This window comes from Leucoraja erinacea, chromosome 22 (genome assembly GCF_028641065.1).
Source record: "Leucoraja erinacea ecotype New England chromosome 22, Leri_hhj_1, whole genome shotgun sequence".
NCBI classification, from domain to species: Eukaryota; Metazoa; Chordata; class Chondrichthyes; order Rajiformes; family Rajidae; genus Leucoraja; species Leucoraja erinaceus.
This window is the reverse complement of record NC_073398.1, coordinates 1013457-1030013: the sequence shown is the minus strand read 5'-3', so window position 1 is coordinate 1030013 and position 16557 is coordinate 1013457. Positions and strand designations below refer to the sequence as shown.

At 48.9% G+C, this 16557-nt stretch overlaps 1 protein-coding gene across 1 annotated transcript in view; it reads right to left on the bottom strand.

Moving 5' to 3' along the window:
* LOC129708029 (dynein axonemal heavy chain 3-like) overlaps nucleotides 1-16557 on the bottom strand; it is a 426708-nt gene that overhangs the window by 195941 nt on the left and 214210 nt on the right. The window contains exons 41-44 of the mRNA XM_055653570.1: nucleotides 11108-11293; nucleotides 7944-8130; nucleotides 3325-3342; nucleotides 522-760 (exon numbers count right to left, since the gene is read on the bottom strand). Coding sequence (XP_055509545.1) covers nucleotides 522-760; nucleotides 3325-3342; nucleotides 7944-8130; nucleotides 11108-11293 — 630 coding nt within the window. The remainder of the gene's footprint in view (nucleotides 1-521; nucleotides 761-3324; nucleotides 3343-7943; nucleotides 8131-11107; nucleotides 11294-16557) is intronic.

The following is a 16557-nucleotide window of genomic DNA, read 5'->3' as shown; positions in this document are numbered from 1 at the left end:
TTCTCTGGAGGCTGAGGGACAACCTGACAGAAGTATTTAAAGTGACGAGAAGTGTAGAGAGGGTAAACAGTTTAGTTTAGATTAGAGATACAGTGCAACTCTGCCGTTGTATTGCTGGCCGGCGTGGAATCGGTGGGCCGAAGGGCCTGTTTCCTCTCTTTATGTCTGAGCTAAAGTTTAGTTCTGGGTGGCACGGTGGCGCAGCGGTAGAGTTGCTGCCTTACAGCGCCGGAGACTCGGGTTCGATCCTGACTACGGGTGCTGTCTGTATGGAGTTTGTACGTTCTCCCCGTGACCTGCTTGGGTTTTCTCGGGGTGCTCCAGTTTCTGCCCACACTCCAAACACATGCAGGTTTGTAAGTTAATTGGCTTCAGTACAAGTGTAAGTTGTCCCTAGTGTGTGTAGGATAGTGTTAGTGGGCGGGGGTGGCTGGGCGGCGCGGACTGGATGGGCCGAAGAGCCTGTTTCCGCGCTGTATCTATGCAGTACGTGATCGCGGTGAGCTGTGAGCTGTCCTTACTTCTGGAGGCGGGCCAGGATGATGTCCTGGGTCTGGTTGGCGGAGGTCTGTGCGGAGAAGTTGATCTGACACACTGTGTACCTCGCGGGGGACAGCTGTCGTAGGAAGCTGTTGGTGATGGCCGTCTTGCCCGTGCCCGTGGGGCCTACCAACAGTAGCGGCTTATCGTGCATCAGCAGCTTCTCCAGGAAGTAGGTCTGCATGGCCGTCTCTGTGGTGTTGATAATGATATTGTTCAGCTGCAACATCAAGAAGGACAAGCATTACACTCCTGCTGATAAACCAAACCAGGCTGCAGGTTGTGTCACCCAGTGAAAACACCCCAGACACAGTACTGGAGGAATGCAAAGCAGGCAGCATCTCTGGAGAAAAAGGAATAGGTTTCGGGTCGAGACTCTTCTTCCGACTCGGGTAATAGGTCGACACACAGTAGGTGAGGGGGGTTGTTGGACCTCCTGGTTGTGAACCATTTGAGCTCCTGCACTCACCCAGACTCGTGACCACAGCCACATGTGCTTCAACAATGGCCTTTATCATTGTTACTTTGCATATCTTTTATTAATTTGTCCTATATATCTCTACATCACCGTCTATATCCCTCGTTTCCCTCTCCCCTGGCTCTAAGTCTGATGAAGGGTCTCAACCCGAAACACCACCTATTCCTTTTCTCCAGAGATGCTGTGTGTGCCGCTGAGTTACTCCAGCTTATTGTCCCTATCTGCCACACTGACCTCTCTGTCCTGGGTCTCCTCCACTGCCAGAGTGAGGCCCCTCACAAACTGGAGGAGCAGCACCACATATTCTCATTGGGTAGCTCACAGCCCAATGGTATCAACAATTTTAGGTCATCTTTAATGAATCTAACCCCTCCCCAGATCCTCCGTCTCCTTTTCTGCTCCATAACCTCCCCACTCTCTCCCCTCTGGACCCCACCTATTTCTCAAACTTCCTCCACAAGTTGGTGACCAGGAATAGGTGACGTTTCAGGTCGAGACCCTTCATGAGATGAGATCAGTTTATCACAAACATAGTGGGCTGAAGGGCCTGTTCCTGTGCTGTGCTGTACTATGTTCCCCGAAAGATGTGGAGGGATATGAGCCACATGCAGGCAAATGGGCCTTCCTTAGATGGGGCACCCTAAGCAATAAATAGAGAGTCTAAGGAAGGACTACAACCCAAAACGTCACCCATTCCTTCTCTCCAGAGATGTTGCCTGTCCCGTTGAGTTACTCCAGCATTTTGTGTCTGTCTTCAGTGTAAATCAGCATCAGCCGATCCACTGTGAAAGCCCCTCTAAGTATGTCTGTACAACCATACAGTCCTGTATCAGGCTCTTCTGCCCAACTTGTCCAAGTTGGCCCATTGAACCTCGTCTGATTTGCCCGCATTTGGCTCACATTCCTCTAAACCTTTCATAGAACACAGAACGATACAGCACAGAAACAGGCCCTTCAGCCCACAATGTTTGTGCTGAACATGATGCCAAGTTAAACTGATCTCATCTGAAGAAGAGTCTCGACACAAAATTAATTCTCTATTCCCTTTCTCTAGTTGGTGCCTGACCCACTAAGATACTCCAGCTTTTTGTGTCTACAAGCTTGTTTTCACTGGGTGACACCACACACGGCCTGTCGCTAAGCCATGTTAAAACAGTATAGAGGAAGACTTCTTTAGTTTAGTTTAGAGATACAGCGCAGAATCACGCCCTTCAGCCCACCGAGTCCAAGTCGACAAGCGATCCCCACACACTAACACTATCCCACACACTAGGGACAATCTACATTTATACCAAGCCAATTAACCTACAAACCTGTACGTCTTTGGAGTGTGGGAGGAAACCGGAGATCCCGGAGAAAACCCATATGGTCACAGGGAAAACGTACAAACTCTGTACAGACAGCACCCGTAGTCAGGATGAACCCGTGTCTCTGGCGATGTTAGACAGCAACTCTACCGCTGCGCCACCATACCGCCCTTACGTTCTTTTACTCAGGGATTTTATTTCAGAGAATAGCTAAGAGTTATGAAGCTTAAATATGAAATGAATGCACGGATCATTGTCTGGTGTTTTATGCATTTCTTTCTTCACGATATAATCAGCATTGAGTTTAGACATAAGGGCTTAACATTAGCAATCTATAGCAAGAAATGTTAAAAGCACAATGTTCAGAAAGAGACAGGGCCTTCAGAGAAGCAGGCATAAACTGTAGACAGGGATACAGTATATAGACACTAAAAGCTGCAGTAACTCAGCGGGTCAGGCAGCAGCTCTGCAGAGAAGCAAGAGGTGACGTTTCGGGTCTTGAATCTTCTTTAGACTGAGTGTAAGGGGAGAGGGGGAAACGGGATGTTTGAAAAGGTACAAAGAACAAAGGAATTAAAGGTATGGTAAAAGACATTAAAGTCCGCAACAATGATCACGGAAATGTAGAGCCCACAATGGCTGTTGGCTGTTGGATAGGTGATAATGAGTGATACAAACAGTGAAACTCAGCAGGAAGACAGTGAAACTAGTACGATGACTAGGGTGGGGGAGGGACGGAGAGATGGGGGGGATTGCGAGGGTTACTTGAAGTTAGAGAAATCAATATTCATATTGTTGGGTTGTAAGCTGCCCAAGCGAAATATGAGATGCTGTTCCTCCAACATGTAGCCTCACTCTGAGGGAGTTAAAGTGTTTGGCTACCGGGAGATCACGTCGGCAAAGGCGGACTGAGCAAAGGTGTTCAGTGAAATGATCGCCCAGTCTGCGCTTTGCTCAGTGAAATGATGATATATGTTTGCGTGGGTCCATGTTACATACCTGCAGGAGACTGTCAGCCTGTCGATGTCCAATGCAAGTGAAGGGCACAAACGAAGACGCCCACAGCAGCGATGCAACAGAGAAAGAACAGTCATATTAAGATTTGTATGTCAAGGTTTTTCCTTTTAGTTTAGACAATAGACAATAGACAATAGGTGCAGGAGTAGGCCATTTGGCCCTTCGAGCCAGCACCGCCATTCAATGCGATCATGGCTGATCATCCCCAATCAGTACCCCGTTCCTGCCTTCTCCCCATATCTCCTGACTCCGCTATTTTTAAGAGCCCTATCTAGCTCTCTCTTGAACGCATTCAGAGAAACTGCCTCCACTGAGACAGAGAATTCTACGGATTCAACACACTGTGAGAAAAAATGTTTCCTCGTCTCCGTTCTAAATGGCTTACTCCTTATTCTTAAACTGTGGCCCCTGGTTCTGGACTCCACCAACATCGGGAACATTTCCTGCCTCTAGCGTGTCCAAACCCTTAACAATCTTATATGTTTCAATGAGATGCCCTCTCATCCTAAACTCCAGAGCATACAAGCCCAGCTGCTCCATTCTCTCAGCATATGACAGTCTCGCCATCCCGGGAATTAACCTTGTAAACCTGCGCTTCACTCCCTCAATAGCAAGAATGCCCTTCCTCAACTTAGGGGACCAAAACTGCACACAATACTCCAGGTGTGGTCTCACTAGGGTTCTGTACAACTGCAGAAGGACCTCCTTGGTCCTATATTCGATTCCTCTTGTTATATAGGCCAACATGCCATTGACTTTCTTCACTGCCTGCTGTACCTACATGCTTACTTTCATAGACAGATGTACAAGGACCCCCAGATCCTGTAGTACTTCCCCTTTTCCCAAATTGACGCCATTTAGATAGTAATCTGCCTTCCTGTTTTTGCTACCAAAGAGGATAACCTCACATTTATCCGCATCAAACTCCATCTGCCATGCATCTGCCCACTCCCCCAACCTGTCCAAGTCACCCTTCATTCTAATAGCATCCTCCTCACAGTTCACACTGCCACCCAGCTTTGTGTCATCTGCAAATTTGCTAATGTTACTTTGAATCCCTTCATCCAAATCATTGGCGTATATTGTAAATAGCTGCGGTCCCAGCACCGAGCCTTGCGATACCACACTAGTCACTGCCTGCCATTCTGAAAGGGACCCGTTAATCCCTACTCTTTGTTTCCGGTCTGCCAACCTCTTCTCTATTTATGTCAGCACTCTACCCCCAATACCATGTGCCCTAATGCAGACCATCAGGCCCTGGGGATTTATCAGCCTTCAGTCCCATCACTCTATCCAACACCATTTCCTGCCTAATGTGGATTTAGTATAGTATAGTATAGTACATCTTTATTGTCATTTTCCTGAGTACTCACATACCCAGAGGAAACAAAAAAATGTTGCTCAACCAGTGTCCATTCAGTGTGCAGTAAAAAATAAATAGAAATAAAAATACATATATCATGAACAAATTAAACACTCTACTCTCTACTAAACATCAACAGGCGTTCCGATCGGCAGCGGCACGACAGTGGCTCTGCTGCAGTGTGTCCAGGTTGATGGATGGTGGATGGATTTCCTTCAGTTCCTCCGTCACCCCAGGTCATCTGGCCACTACTATATCGGGAAGATTATTTGTGTCCTCCTTAGTGAAGACAGATACAAAGTACTTGTTCAACTAATCTTCCAGTTCCTTGTTCCCCATAATAAATTCATCCTTTTTCGGTCTTCCATTGTCCAACTTTGGTCTTAATTAATTTTTTCCTCTTCACATACCTAAAGAAGCTTTTACTATCCTGCTTTCTATTCTTGGCTAGCTTACCATCATACCTCATCTTTTCTCCCCGCATTGTCTTTTTGGTTATCTTCTGTTGTTCTTTAAACATTACCCAATCCTCTTGCTTCCCGCTCATCTTTGCTACGTTGTACTACTTTGCTTTAATTTTTATACTGTCCCTGATGTCCCTTGTCCCATTAGTTTAGAGATACCATGTGGAAACAGGCCCTTCAGCCCACCAAGTCCGTGCCGATTAGTGATCCCTGCAGACGAACACTGCCCTACACACATTAAGGACAATTTACTATTTTTAGCAAAGCCATTTAACCTACAAACTTGTACGTCTTTGCAGTGTGGGAGGAAACCGCAGCACCCGGAGAAAACCCACGCAGGTGACGGGGTGAACGTACAAAATCCGTACAGACAACACCCTTAGTCACGATGGAACCCGGGTCTCCGGCGCCATTATTCCTACAGTATTTCACACTCAGATCCTGCTAACCGTATGAATATTTCTTATTCAGCAACCTATATAAGTTACCAAGACGGGTGACGAGGGCAGGGTCATAAACATGGTCTATATGGGCTTCAGGAAAGCCTTTGGAAAGGTTCCGCATGGTAGGCTGCTCTGGAAGGTTAGATTGCATGGGATCCAAGGGGAGATAGGTAACTGGATATAGAATTGGCTTCATGGTAGGAAGCAGCAGATGTGGTGGTGCGGGGGTGGAGGCAGATACGATGGCAATGCTTAAGAGCCATTAACATAGGACCATGAATAGGCAGTGAATGCCTATGGATATGATTGGTTGAAATTAGCATGGTATGGGGATGATGACAGAAGCCTCCTCATGGTGCTCACTGTAAGTGACAACGCGATGCACTCCGTGACGCATCGAAAACAACAATTCTGTCAACATGTTGGACAACGACAGAAGCCAACAGCGAGCTGCGTTGTCTGACACACGAGCGAACGGCATTATGGTAGTCATAGTCATAGAGTGATACAGCATGGAAACAGGCCCTTCGGCCCTACTTGGCCTGTTCTTGTTCTATGAATCAATTCAACCAGTCAATGGGTCTCTGAGGAAGAGAAATCCAAAGGTTTGCTGCACTCCATGTGATGATAGTCCTCTTCATTTTGATCTTAAATTGGCCACAGCTTATTCTCAGGTTAAGTTCTCTGGTCCAAGAATGGCAGCCAGGGTCTAGCCCTCCCTACCCTGTCAATCGTTTCAGGGATTCAGGATGTTTCCTGCTGATGGTATTCCCATGGTGATGTTGTGGAGAGTGCCGGGATTTATCAAGTGACGATCAAGGATCAAGTCAGATGCTGCATGACCTGGAAGGGAAGCTGCAGGTGGTGGTGGCCCTCGGTACCTGTCACCCTTGTCTTTAGACTTGACATTTTGGAGATGCAGTTTGGCGACAGGCCCTTCAGTGTGGTGTTTGGTACAATTGTAAGTTGCCCCTAGTGTGTGTAGGATAGTGTTAGTGTGCAGAGTGATCGCTGGTCGGAGCGGACCCGGTGGGTCAACAGGCCTGTTTTCGCGCAGTATCTCTAAACTAAACACTAACACTATGCTACACTCAAGGGACAATTTACGCTTTTCACTCAAGCCAATTAACCTACAAACACGCATGTCTTTGGAGTGTGAGAGGAAACCGAAGCACCTGGAGGAAACCCACGCAGGTCAAGGGGAGAAAGAACAACGTCCATACGGACAGCACCCGTGGTCAGGAACAAACCTGGGCCTTTGGCGCTGTGAGGCAGCAACTCTACCACTACGCCACCGTGCCGCCACTTCTCAGCATTTGGTCAAGTCTTAAACAAAGCATTTTGTGTCGATTTATTTACATTATTTAAACACAAATTATCTTCCATATCTCAAATCTTCTGGTCATGGTTAAAGTTTTTGGTAACACAAGCAACCGTAAAGCAGGGTCACTGAGTACTGCTAAATCTGCCTAGACCTGCCTGATCTCCCGGTTGCCAAACACTGACTTCCCCTCCCATTCCCACACTGACCTTTCTGCCCTGGGCCTCCTCCATTGTCAGAGTGAGTGGATTGTCAACGCAAATTGGAGGAACATCACCTCATATTTCGCTCGGGAAGCTTACACCCCAGCAGCTTGAATATTGATTTCTCTAACTTCAAGTAACCTTTGCTTTCCCTCTATCTCCATTCCTCCCCATCCTGGTTTTCCAACCAAATGACTGTCCCCTGCTTAAATGTTACATTGTATGTCTCGTTGTCAAATTCCCTCGCTAACATTCTACATATTCCTTGAGCTTTGTCCCCTTTGATGTCTCATTTTCACACCTTTTCCTTCAATATCTCTCGGTTCCCTCTCCCCTAACTCTCAGTCTGAAGAAAGGTCCCGACCCGAAACATCACCCATTCCTTCTCTGCAGAGATGAATGAATTAATGAATCTCTTTAATGCCATTGCACATGGTACAATATGGTACTGAGTCTGTTTGTGCGAGTTTTGAAAGACCTGTACCGTCTGCCAGAGGGCAGCAGGTGGAACAGGTTGTGTCCAGGGTGGGAAGGGTCCTTCAGGATGTTGGCTGCCCTGCCAAGGCAGCGAGAGTTGAAGATGTCCTTCAGGGAGGGCAGTGGGCAGCCAGTGATTTTTTGTGCGGTGTTGATGACCCTTTGAAGGGCTGTCCTGTCCACTGCAGAGCAGCTGGCATACCATGTGGTTATACAGTACGCCAGCACACTCTCGATGGAGCAGTGGTAGAAGGACACCAGCAGCTTTAACTGTATGCTACATGTCGGGCAGTTACTCCAGCATTGTGTGTGTATCTGTGGCCAGCGTACCTCGATCATGTGCTCCACAGCTACACCATTAACCAGGTCCCTCCAGGAGCACCACGATGAGAAGGTTTTCTTCAGATAGACAAAGTCAAAAACACTTCCCTTTCTCGGTATTTGTAGAGCCCTGGGAAACTTTAGCTCTTTCGGTTTGGACTCCCAATCGCAAAGCCTTCGGAAAAAATCACTAAAGCTGCAAATGAAAATATTTGATTTACAGTTAAATTATTTCCTTAGCAATTTACGCTTGATTGTTTTTGCACTATGGACACTCCCGGACCCACGCTCCTGATCATTGGTTACCCGGAACGTGGTAGTTGTGAGGGGGGAGGTTCTCTCTGTCAGTTTGCTTGCTCCTGGGCCTGGGCCAAGATGGCCACTCGTGGATCCAGGCAGTGGGCAGTCGAGGGTTCTGCCCGACTCGACTGCCTGACCCTCTATTCCGGCCTACGTCTGTGCCCACGTGTCCCTGGAGAGGGAGCAGACGGTGCCCATGGGAACTCTGGAGGCCCTCCGTGATCGCTGGGCGCCGGGGGGGGGGGGGGGGGGGGGGGGGGGGGGGGGAGGGGCAAGTGCATTGAAAATAAAGTTGACAACATTATGATCAGATAACTGTTTGACTGTTGATTTTGTTATTAGTCTGTATTTGTGTATAATTGAATAAAAGCTGTTTGTTAATATATTTTTAAAACAGGTGAGCAGTGGGCAGGACATTCCAGGTGGGCAGGGTACGGGACATTCGAGGTATTAGCTGCTGAGAGCGAGGAGGGACTGAGAGGGAGGGGGATCGTTGAGAGCGAGGGGGAACCAAGTGGGGACGCGGCCCACCGAGGATGAGGGAGAACCAGTGTGCGGGGGGGGGGGGGGGGGGCTGTCACGTGCGGCAGCAGGCAGCAGATAGGACTGTTTGCTATTGTAGTGACTGTCAGATCCAACACGTGGCAACCCTTGTATACTGCCCAGGATGGATGCAAAACAAAGCTTGGGCAGTCATGTGGCAGTTGTACAAGATGTTGGAGTTTAGTGTTCAGTTACAGGAAAGATGTTGTCGTGCTGGAAAGGATACAGAGAAGATTTACGAGGATGTTGCCAGAATTCAAGGGACTGAGCTATAGTGAAGGTTGAGCAGGCTGAGACTCTATTCCTTCGAGCACAGAAGGATGAGGGGACAGGTGTACAAAATCACGAGAGGAATAGATCAGGTAAGCGCACAGTCTCTTGCCCAGAGTAGGGGAATTGAGAACCAGAGGACATAGGTTGAAGGTGAGGGGGGAAAGATTTAACAGGGGCAATGTTTTTACATAATGGCTGGTGGGTGTATGGAACAAGCTGCCAACAATTCAACAAAGTGTGTGGAGCTTCCTCATTGACTATAGACATTAGCCATTCAGCCCTTCGAGCCAGCACCGCCATTCAATGTGATCATGGCTGACCATCCACAATCAGTACCCCGTTCTCCCCACATCCCCTGACTCCGCTATCATTAAAAGCCCTATCTAGCTCTCTCTTGAAATTATCCAGAGAACCGGCCTCCACTGCCCACTGAGTCCACAGACTCACAACTCTCTGTGTGAAAAAGTGTTTCCTCATCTCTGTTCTAAATGCCTTACCCCTTATTCTTAAACTGTGACCCCTGTTTCTGGACTCCCCAACATCGGGAACATGTTTCCTGCCTCTAGCGTGGCCAAACCCTTAATAATCTTATATGTTTCTTATATAACTGCAGAAGGATCTCTTTGCTCCTATACTTGACTCTTCTTGTTATAAAGGCCAAAATGCCACTCCCTTTCTTCACTGCCTGCTATACCTGCATGCTTACTTTCATTGACTGATGTACAAGGACCCCCAGATCCTGTTGTACTTCCTCTTTTCCCAACGACACAATTTAGATAATAATCTGCCTTCCTGTTTTTGCTACCAAAGTGGATAACCTCACATTTATCCACATTAAACTGCATCTGCCATGCATCTGCCCGCTCAACCAACCTGTCTAAGTCACCCTGCATTCTCATAGCATCCTCCTCACAGTTCACACTGCCACCCAGCTTTGTGTCATCTGCAAATTTGCTAATGTGACGTAATCCTTTAATTTAAATCATTAATACATATTGGAATAGCTGCGGCCCCAGCACCGAGCCTTGTGGTACCCCACTAGTCAATGCCTGCCATTCTGAAAGGGACCTGTTAATCCCTATTCTTTGGTACCTGTCTGCCAACTATTTTTTTATCCATGTCAGCACGTTACCCCCAATACCATGTGCCCTCATTTTGCCTACTAATCTCCTATGTGGGACCTTATCAAATGCTTTCTGAAAGTCCAGGTACACTATATCCACTGGCTCTCCCTTGTCCATTTTCCTAGTTACATCTCCAAAAAATGCCAGAAGATTAGTCAAGAATGATTTCCCCTTTGTAAATCCATACTGACTTGAACCAATCCTGTTACTGCTATCCAAATGTGCCGCTATTTCATCTTTTATTGACCAGCATCTTCCCCACCACCGATGTCAGGCTAACTGGTCTATAATTCCCTGTTTTCTCTCTCCCGCCTTTCTTAAAACATGCGATAACATTATCTACCCTCCAATCCATCAGGCCCTGGGGATTTATCAGCCTTCAGTCCCATCAGTCTATCCAACACCATTTCCTGCCTAATGTGGATTTCCTTCAGTTCCTCTGTCACCCCAGATCCTCTGGCCACTACTATATCAGGAAGATTGTTTGTGTCCTCCTTAGTGAAGACTGATCCAAAGTACCTGTTCAACTCATAGTGAAAGGCCACTGCATGTGCTGAGGTTCTTATCCAGAAACTTACATATTGAAACAAGACACAAAAAGCTGGAGTACCTCAGTGGGTCAGGCAGCATCTCTGGAGAAAAGGAATAGGTGACGTTTCGGGTCGAGCCTCTTCTTGACGTTGAGAGTCAGGGGAGAGGGGAACTATAGGTCGGTGGGATCGCTGTCGGTGGGATCCCGCCTGAAGGCTCTTCGGTCGGTGAAACCAGGAGTGAGCTGGAGATGTTGGCCGCGAGCAGCGAGGGTCTCTGGCGCTGTGAGGCAGCAACTCTACCGCTGTGCCACCGTGCCAAACCACAAATTGCCTGCGCACTCCCAGCATTGCCACTCACAGGCTGAGGGGAGATGATCAATGATTCCCACTCCATGTTTACCTGGGCTTAGATGAGGAGTCAAGAATGCCGCCAATAGACCAGACGATGGAGAAGAAGGCATAGGCAACGAGTGTGTTGCCGATTTCTTCCTGCTCCTTCTGTAGTGTGGCCGAGAAACTCTTCTCCTCCATTATCTTGAAAGCCTGAAAAATCTCTTCCTCTTTGTCCACATCATCGTCACATAAGCTAGAATACAAGACACCAGTTGAGTGTACAAGTTGGGAGGTCATGTTAACTTTGAAACATAGAACATGGGTGCAGGAGTAGGCCATTCGGCCCTTCGTGATAGCACCGCCATTCAATATGATCATGGCTGATCATCCAGAATCAGTACTCCTTACTTGCTTTCACTCCATATCCCTTTATTCCGTCAGCCCTAAGAGTTATATCTAACTCTTTTTTGAAACCATCATGTTGCAGTTATATTGGGTACTAGATTAAACGGGACCCATTCCCCAACACAATATTCTACCACTCACCCATAGCCCCTAACTGCACAGGCACGACTCCTTCCCCCTCATCCCCCAGCACTCCCTCCCCCCTCCTCTTCATGTGGGAGTGGAGGAGGGAAGGAAGGAAGAGGGGGTGTGGGGTGGGAGGGGGTGTGTGTGTGGGAGGGGTGTGTGTGTGTGGGAGGGGGTGTGTGTGTGGGGTAGGGGGGGTGTGTGTGGGAGGGGGTGTGTGTGGGGGGGGGTGTGTGGTGTGGGGGGGTGTGGTGTGTGGGAGGGGGGGGGGTGGGAGGGGGTGTGGGAGGGGGGTGTGTGTGGGGAGGGGTGTGTGTGTGTGGGAGGGGGGGGTGTGTGTGGGGAGGGGGTGTGTGTGGGAGGGGGGGTGTGGGAGGGGGGTGTGTGTGTGTGGGGAGGGTGTGTGTGGGAGAGGGTGGTGGTGGGGGAGGTTGTGGGGAGGGGGGGGGGGGGGTAGGGGGTGTGGTGGAGGGGGGTGTGGGCGCAGTGGTGTGGGGTGTGTGGGGTTAGGGGGGTGTGTGGGGTTATGGGTGTGGGGGATGTGGGCGGAGTGGTGTGTGTGGGGAGCTGGGTGTGTGCAATGGGGGGCTTGTGGGAGGTGTGTGGGCAGGGGGTGTGGGAGGGTGGGTGTGGGGGGGGGGGGGTTGTGTGAGGGGAGAGGGGTGTATGGGCGGGGGGAGTGAGCTCAAGGAAAAGATGGGGATGAGCCATGGGGGAGAGGGGAGCATCATGGGGGGGTGGGGGAGCCAGCGAGGGGCACCAGAGGGCTGTGGCTGGAATTGACGGTGCGATGGGGACTCACAGCGGGCGCTGGTCGCTGGTCATTCTTCTCCCCCGGTTTAGAGTCTCAACTTTCCGTTTGGCGACATCTCCAACTCGGGGTTGGGCTGGGGCTGCTCCCACATGGGGGGCTGGGGGCTTGGGGCTGGGGGCGGGGTTGTTGCTGGGGGTGGGGCTGCTTCTTAGGGTGGGGCAGCTTGATGCGGGGCTGGGCTGGGCTGCTGAGGGAGGGGCTGCTGCTTGGGGAGGGGCGGGGCTGCTGCTTTGGGGAGGGGCTGCTGCTTGGGGCGGGGCTGACAGGAGAAGAGACCAATCTGCGTGGCCCTGACTGAAAGAATCTGCGCAGGTGCGATCAATCTTTAAAAAATATTTTTAAACCTCAATGACTTTTACAATATACCACCGATCAGAACGAAACCTGTTGCACTCGCAGCACAGGAAGACGATGAGTAAACTGGCTATCACGTACCGTGTTTGTGCTAATAGAAAAACCCACCAAACAGGAAGAGCACAAGATCAGAGTTTTAGTTTTGTATAGATATACAGAAATGGGGTAGATGGGCTGCAAACGCAGGGCAGGTACAGGACTAGTGCACGGGTGGGACGTTGGTGCACATTTTGGGAGAAGGCCTGGGTTTTCAACAACTAAGTGACACCAGATAGGTTAAAGTCATTCTCTGGAGTGAGAGGTTGACCCTGATTCTTTAAAATGCAGAGAGGGATAGACAGAGAAGATGTGGACAGCTTTTCCCTTTGAGTTTAGGGAAGATTCAAAAACAAGAGGACGTGACTTCAGAATTAAGGGACAGAAGTTTAGGGGTAATATGAGGGGGAACTTCTTTACTCAGAGAGTGGTGGCGGTGTGGAATGAGCTCCCAGTGGAAGTGGTGGAGGCAGGTTCATTGGTATCATTTAAAAATAAATTGGATAGGCATATGGATGAGAAGGGAATGGAGGGTTATGGTATGAGTGCAGGCAGGTGGGACTAAGGGGAAAAAAAAATTTGTTCGGCATGGACTTGTAGGGCCGAGATGGCCTGTTTCCGTGCTGTAATTGTTACATGGTTATACGTTCTCCCCGTGACCCGAGAGAGTTTTCCCCGGGTGCTCCGCTTTCCTACCACACTCTGATGTACAGGTTTGTAGGCTGATTTGGTGCTCGTCACGGTGGGCACCAAAAGTTTTGATGAGCTAGTGGAGAAGATTTCCTCCGAGAAGGCCGTGAGGGTGAGTTAACGCAACGGCAGCAGCGGAGGAGACGGACCCGGGGGGACGGGTAGATGGGACCGCCATTGCCGCAGAGGGCGGGCGGGCGAGCGAGAGGGGTGAGTGATGAGGGAGAGAGATGAGGGAGAGAGAAACAGGACAAGGCCTCCGATGGGCCTCCAACCCCCCCTCCCCCCCCCCCCCCCCGATGGACAAGTTACTGTGAGGAGGGGAGAGAGGCAGGACAGGTCGCTCCAGTGGGGCAGGAAGGGGCGTTGCCATCCCGGCCATGGCATTGACTGACAGGAGAAGAGACCAATCTGCGTGGCCCTGACTGAAAGAATCTGCGCACGCGCGTTTTAAAAAATATTTTTAAACCTCAATGACTTTTACAATATACCACCGATCAGAACGAAACCTGTTGCACTCGCAGCACAGGAAGACGATGAGTAAACTGGCTATCACGTACCGTGTTTGTGCTAATAGAAAAACCCACCAAACAGGAAGAGCACAAGGTCAGAGTTTTAGTTATGTACAGAAAAGGGTAGATGGGCCAAACGCAGGCAGGTAGGACTAGTGCAGGTGGGACATGTGGGCAAGTTGGGATAAAGGCCTGTTTCCACATTTCTATGACACCAGTGAGTAAAGTCACTGAGTGAGATGACCCTGTTTCCTTAAACAATGCAGAGAGGGTTCAGGAAGTCACTTCCCCAGATTCTCCCTCAACCATTGCAGTTTAACTAGCAAATTGGCAAAAATAAGTATGCAGAATCTATGCCTTTTTTAAACATGAGACGACTGATACAAATTCAAATTCAGCTTAGTTTATTGTAGTACAGGAGTCATGGAGTGAGATAGTGTGGAAACAGGCCCTTCGGCCCAACTTGCCCATGCCGGCCAACATGTCCCATCTACACCAGTCCATATCCCTCCAAACCTGTCTCATCCATGTACCTGTCTAAATGTCTTAAACATGTCTAAATGTCTTAAACATTGACCTATTTAAACAATGGGATAGTCCCAGCCTCAACTACCTCCTCTGGCAGCTTGTTCCATCCACCCACCACCCTTTGTGTGAAAAGGTTACCGCTCAGATTCCTTTTAAACCTTTTCCCCTTCTCCTTATACCTCTCTCTGATTCTCGATTCCCCTACTTTGGGCAAGAGACTTTGTGCATCTACCCAATCTATTCCTCTCGTGATTTTGTACACCTCTATAAGATCACCCCTCATCCTCCTGCGGTCCTGGAGTACATGTTTCCTATAACAGTATTATACAACTGCAACTTCTATACTCAAATTGAAATCTGAAAACTGTAATGTCCAGGTTGAGGAACAGCTTCTTCCTAACAGCCAATGTTGGTCACCACAAACTCTAAATAAACTCTGAACTATATAGACTATTATTGCACTATTATTGTTTTTTTTTTTAATGTTACGTTTGTGTGCCTGCGTATATATATATATATTATCTGTATATATATATATATATGTGTGTGTGTGTATATATATATATATATTATCTGTGTGTGTATATATATATATGTATTGGAAGGACCTGGAGACCTGGAGATGGACACAAAAAGCTGGAGTGATTCAGCGGGAAAGGCAGCAGTGTTTCAACTTTGACGGAAATTACCCGAAATTTGGGAAATTCTGGTCGTCTTCGGGTAATTTTACGGAAATAGAATAATTTCTTGAAATTTTGGGAAATTTCTGTATCCGGCCCAGGGAGGGGTATAAAGGTAATACACACAGCACTGCCGGTTTGGCGCTCAAAGGTTTAAACAGAGTGCCAAACGTCAGGTTAACGTGTGGGAATGTAAACAAAGAGCTGTCGGCTGCAGCTCTATGGGTTCTAAATATAGTGCTGCCAGCTGCAGCGCTATGGGCTTTAAACATAGCGCTATGGCCACAGCACTATGGGTCACAGATTATTCAGGAAAATGCTCGTATAACAATGAGTCTTTGGAATTCTCTTTCTCAGTGGAAGTTGAGCCTTTGATTATTTTTCAGGCAGTGGTAGAATTCTGGATAAGCCTAGTGGTGAAACGTTACCAGTGGGTGGTGGAATTGCAGTTACAATGCGACTGGCCTTGATTTTACAGAACGTTGGGTGGGCTCAAAGGGCCGAGATGGAGAGAGGAAGGGGTGGAGTGAGGGAGAGGAGGGACGGGAGGGAGGGAGAGTGAGGGAGGGAGAGTGAGGGAGAGAGGGAGGGAGATAGAGGGAGGGAGATAGAGGGAGGAAGATAGGGAGAAGGAGGAGGGAGGAAGATAGGGAGAAGGAGGGTGGGAGAGAGGGATAGAGAGGGGAGGGGCAGCGAGAGGGAGGGAAAGAAAAAAGGAAGGGGAGAGAGGGAGTGAGTGAGGGTAAGGGGGAGGGAGGGGGGGGGGGGGGGGAGAGAGGGAGGGAGGGAGGGAGAGGGGGGGGGGGGGAGGGAGGGAGCGAGGGAGGGAGGGAGAGGGAGAGGGAGGGAGGGTCGAAGAGAGGGAGGGAGGGAAAGGGGGGGGCGAGGGAGGGGAGGGAGAGAGGGAAAGGGGTGGTAGGTGGAGAGCAGTGACTGAGACACACGAGAACAGGTTGGAAAAAATGAAGACAAGGAAAGCTGCCTTGCATAAGACTGTACAAGTGAGTAACAAAAGCAGGCAGATACGGTGTAGTTACATAGATCTGTTTTGTCGTTCTTTGTGTTGTTGACGTGTGTCCGCGAAAAAAACAACAAATGCACGGAGGGACACAAGGAAGCATTGTGAAAATTACAGGAAATACCATCAAATTACAGGAATTTTGGGATTCTATTTAAGGAAAAAATTTTTTGAGATGTGGAAGCACTGACTCGGGAGCATCTCAGGAGAGAAGGAATGGGTGACGTTTCAGTTCGAGGCCCTTTTTCAGCTACATTGTGTCTTTGTGTGTGTGTAGACATACACAAAAAGCTGGAGTAACTCAGTGGGACAGGCAGCATCTCTGGAGAGAAGGAATGGGTGACGTTTCGGGTC